The sequence below is a fragment of the Grammomys surdaster genome, unplaced genomic scaffold (assembly GCF_004785775.1).
Source record: "Grammomys surdaster isolate TR1022 unplaced genomic scaffold, NIH_TR_1.0 917, whole genome shotgun sequence".
In the NCBI taxonomy this organism is placed as follows: Eukaryota; Metazoa; Chordata; class Mammalia; order Rodentia; family Muridae; genus Grammomys; species Grammomys surdaster.
The window spans coordinates 79,996-85,168 of NW_021605336.1; the positions used below are offsets into that span (position 1 = coordinate 79,996).

The 5,173-nt window shown below is 36.1% G+C and overlaps 1 gene segment (V, D, J or C); it reads left to right on the top strand.

Annotated features, from left to right (window-relative positions):
* Positions 1–3,872: 3,872 nt before the first annotated feature.
* Positions 3,873–4,497, top strand: LOC114634218. The segment is given in 2 exon segments: positions 3,873–3,971; positions 4,076–4,497. Coding segments are annotated over 2 exon segments (468 nt in total).
* The last annotated feature ends 676 nt before the right edge of the window (positions 4,498–5,173 follow it).

The following is a 5,173-nucleotide window of genomic DNA, read 5'->3' on the forward strand; positions in this document are numbered from 1 at the left end:
ACAGTTGGATCTCATGAAGGTATTTAACTGAGGCTCCTTCTTTTTTGATGACTTTAGCTTGTGCCAAGTGGTTTAATTTGCAGTAAAATTATCTGTCTTTTTTTTGTAACCCAAAGAATTTAATTAGAATTTCATGACTGAGTATGGGTAAAAGTGTTGACTGCTTTGCCCCTCTAGAGCATATACCCAAAGGACTCTACATCCTACTAGAGACATTTGCTCAATCATATTAATTGCTGCTCTATTTATATAGCCAAAATTGGAAATAGCCTAGATGTTTTCAATGGAAAAAAATAGATAAAAAAATGTAGTACAAAATTGAGATCATATATATATATATATATGATCTGGTGTTGATCAGTATAAGTTCTGTGTTTGCTATATGAGTCTTTTTTAGTTCACATGATCTTTGTTCAGTTGAATTAGATGGTCTTTTCTTCCTGTTGTCCTCCATCTGCTCTGGCTCTCACCCTTTTTCATTCTCATCAGCTGTGGGTTTCCCTGAGCTTTGAGTAGTGGAGGTATTTTGAGGGGAGGGGAGTTTTCTATTTAGAGCTGTGTGTACCAAGGTCTCTATTTCAATATAATGTCTTGCACGGGTTTCAGTATTTATTATCATTTATTTTATAGGATTCCTAAGTAAGTGTATGAACAAATGGGTCTCTGAATCTTGTACCTCCTCTTTTCTCATTTTTGCATTCCTTGATTTGATGTGTCCAATCTTTGTGTAATGGCTTTTGTTTTACCTTTATTTTGTTTATACTTTATTTCTGGCCTATGACAGATGGGTTGTAATGTTGAGACACAAGCCCCTATTCCAGCACTATAGCACTTGTTATTTGCTTTTTGTTCCTAAACATGCAGTTTTGCAACAGAGCAACTTCTTTCTTCTCATTTTCCTCACTCCTCTATGTACATACAACACCAAACCTCCAGTCCCACCTTTCTACTTTCGCTGCCCAATCATAAGTACTGGAAAGGGAAAGAGTCATCAAGCCAGAACAGCAGCTTGACACAGTTTTAGTGAAGCTGAGTGGGTTGCTATACTGACTATTCCTCTATCTCTAATTTTTCAGTTTTGGTGTTTTGCATTATTGGAAACTTTCTGCATTGTGATTCAATTTATGAATCTACATGAGAAAAATTATGTCTGATTCTTTTTAGAAAAATCCTAAAATGAATGGTATTTGTCCACTAATTGGAAGTCTTCCTTTTGCCCTAGAGACCATTATAACATAAATAAGCACATAGCTAGATGAGTACATTACTCCAGGAATCTCCTTGGAGTATCTGCTCTTGAGCTAAGTCAAACAATATAATTGATGTAGGATAAATAGATACAATTGACAAACTCTTACTTGCCAGAAGAATAAGTGTCATGTTCAATGTCTCTGTTTATTATAATGTTACATATCTCTGCTATATATTAGATATAGTTTCAAAATAGGATTTCATACAGAGTATACTTGTGGAAGAATAGAACTCAGTAAACAAGATACATTGGCTGAAATATACTTGTCTGACTTCAGATTATAGATGATAAAATATATAATAAAAGAAATTTGGTATTAGTATTTGCTATTCATAAAATGACTGGTTCATGTATTTTATATTTATTTGGAGTGATTTCAAACAAAAAACATTGCTGACATAAAAGCAGAGGTAACATTCCTTAGATTTTTAAATTTGAGTTATAGGTCTAATAAAAATATGAATCATCTGTTTTGTTTGTAATTCCTAATTATGATTGAACTTATAACCCTGGACATATAAAGACAAGTCAGACATTTATTCTGTGCCACTTGGAAATTTATTCACATGTCACTGTTCTGTGAAAATAATATGAATAAAGAAGAACCTGGTTGCTAGTACGCCAGAGCATCAAAAGAGGCCTTGACGACAGCAAGTCAGCTGCAAGATTTCTCTTACCATCATGTCAGGCTCACTCTCTCCTAATAACTTTTTGATGTATGTTATTATGTAGTACCCCCCAGGTTTTTTTGATTTTGTCAATTTGTATATTCTCTTTGTTTGTTAATTTGAACAGAGGATTTTTAATTTGGTTAATTTTCTCAGAGGAAAAAGTTGCTTGGTTCACTGATTCTTTGCATTATTTTCCTTGTTTTAATTTTATTTATTTCAGCCCCCAGTTTGATTATTTTCTGCCATCTGCTCCTTTTTTCCCCTTCTTTTGTTCTAGAGTTTTTAGGTGTGCTTTAAAGTAGGTAGTACATGATCTCCATGATTTCTCTAGGAAGGCATTCATAGTAGAAACTTTTCTCTTAGTATTCCTTTCATTGTGTATATGGCAAATTTTGGAGAATGTTCCATTGAGATGATGTCATATATGTGTGCAAATGGGGATAGATTTTAAGAGAAGCCATGCATCAGATGATACACACACACACACACACACACACACACACACACACATTCTAGTTTAGGATATTTTCTGCCCACTATCCAGGTTCTGGTTTAGAAACAAATCCTCATAACAGATCAGTCTTGATGGATGGGGAATGAGATTTAGCAAGTGATTTTCATTTATCAACCATTCAGGACCCTAGAAACATGTGCCAAGAGGGTACAGCAGAGGTTATTACTGTATCCACACAGAATTTCCTCCTTTCACATAGGCACATATAACTATGTTAAGTAAACAAAATCTGCAAGAGAAATGAGTTGGTAATCAAAGGACTCAAAGTAGAAATCACTTCAGGACAACAGAGTTTTTTTTAGTGTTTTGTTGCTTCATACGAAATCTGTTTCCTGCAAATGCCAATAAATAATAATGCCACTGTCCATTAAACCTCTTAGCAATAACAAACACTGTTTCTCTAATGGTATAATTAATTTCAACATTAAGCAATTAGTCCCCACCTCTTTTTTTCTAGTACAAGGATTGATATATCAAGGGTGCTAATATTGAGAGAAGTCTCAAAACCACCAAAGAAGTTCAACCTTTGTAGGGGGATTGGAGTGAGCAGAGGACCTTCAACCATGGCTCTGCAGACCACATAAAAACTGTTCTCCTACCTATGCTAATTATACAAAAGATATCTATACTTAATTGAATATATTAAAAGATAGCATGGATGTATGTTACCTAACAATCCAAAACAAAAATATTCAATATATGTAGAAACAAACTTTTAATAGTCATTATAACTAAAATAATTATCTCTGAGTATATTCATGTTTATTTAATATATTTTACCTTTTCAATAATGCATGTAAACTTGAGGCCTTATTAATGTTATCCATTCCCATCATCCTATGTCTGTTTTCCAGTTTTATTACTTTAATGTATATTTCATTATCCACTGTTCTTTACATTAGTTCTTCTCAAATTATCAAATTTTAATATTTATTCTATAAAGTTCAATAAATTTGTTTTATAATATCTGGTAAGATAAATAGTAAAGTGTGTAAAAAAAAAAGCCCACAAAAATGGAGATGGGGAGATAGCTCAGTGGTTAAAGTAGTGGCAAGTCTTCCAGAGGACTCTGGTTCAATTCCCAGGATACACATCACAGCTTGCAACTCTCCGCCACTCTTGATCCAGGAAATCTGACAACCTCCCACAAAACACAAAATAAAAATGCCCATAAAATTTCAAAAATAAATTAATGTTTAAAACAGATATAAAACAAATTAAGGCTGTAGAAATGGTATTCCAAACACATAATGAATGATATTTTATTGAAATCATGGTAACATTACTTCATGTTCTCTCAGACATTTGTACCATTCATTGCTGTCCCTAAAGTTCATGCAGCAGAGCAGTAGATATAGCAGGAAGATATGCAAATAAAGCTTATTTCTGCTCATTAAAACCAGCCCAACCCTGACCCTGAAGTTCAGGCAGAGAACTCTAGCCCTGTCTTCCCATTCGGTGTTTAGCACTGACAATAGAACATTGAACATGGTGTTGTGGCTGACGTGGGTTTTCTTTGTTGTGTTTATTCAAGGTAATTTTGGATAAAAAACAATAGTGTGTGCATGAGTATTTAAAGATGAGAGTGACAGTGGGTGTGTGTGACAGTTTCTTGATCATAATCCTCTCTGTTTGCAGGTGTGCATTGTGAAGTGAAGCTTATTGAGTCTGGTGGAGGATTGGTGCAGCCTGAAGGGTCATTGAAACTCTCTTGTGCAGCCTCTGGATTCACCTTCACTAACGCTGCCATGTACTGGGTCCGCCAGGCTCCAGGAAAGGGTCTGGAATGGATTGCTCGCATAAGAAGTAAAAGTAATAATTATGCAACATATTATGCTGATTCAGTGAAGGACAGATTCACCATCTCCAGAGATGATTCTCAAAGCATGGTCTACCTGCAAATGAACAACCTGAAAACTGAGGACACAGCCACATATTACTGTACGGCAGACACAGTGGGAAATCTTCAGTGTGAGCCTCGGCAAAAAGCTCCAGTTCAGGTACGCATGACCAGCAGGAGGCGCTCAGTACACACAGAGCCCAGATCAGCTCTGATGTAGCTTTAGACAAAATTGATATTTTACTGTGGTATCTTGGCTCTTTCTCTATCTGTTGTCTTTGTGGGAGGTCATTTTTACAGTTATAGATTTGAGAAATTGATCATGTCTCGAAAATTAAGTATAGAATTTACTGTTTTGAGTGACATAGTTCTTTTTTTTTTCAGTTAAAACTTATATATATTTTATATTCCTTTTTATTTAATCTTTTTTTTTTACAAAACAAATTTTATTCCCCTTCTGGTCCACTGTCCCATTGTTCCACATTCCATATCTCTCCCCACCACTCTGCCTGTCTCCAAGACTATGTTCCCACTTTCCCCACTTTCCCCCACCCTTTACCTCACCAAACCTCTAAACTCCCTGGGGCCTCCAGTCTCTTGTGGTTTAGGTGCATCATATCTGACTGAACCTAGACCTGGCAGTCCTCTGCTGTTTATGTGACAGGGGCCTCATATCAGCTGATGTATGCTGCCTGGTTGGTGTTCCAGTGTCTGAGAGATCTCGGGGGTCAAGGTTAATTGAGACTGCTGGTCCTCCTACAGGGTAGCCCTCCTCCTCAGCTTCTTCCAGCTTTTCCCTAATTCAGCTACATGGGTCAACAGCCTCTGTCCACCTTTTTTGGGTGCAAATATGTACATAAGACTTTTGGGCATAGGTGGGAGAAGAGATCCTTGGC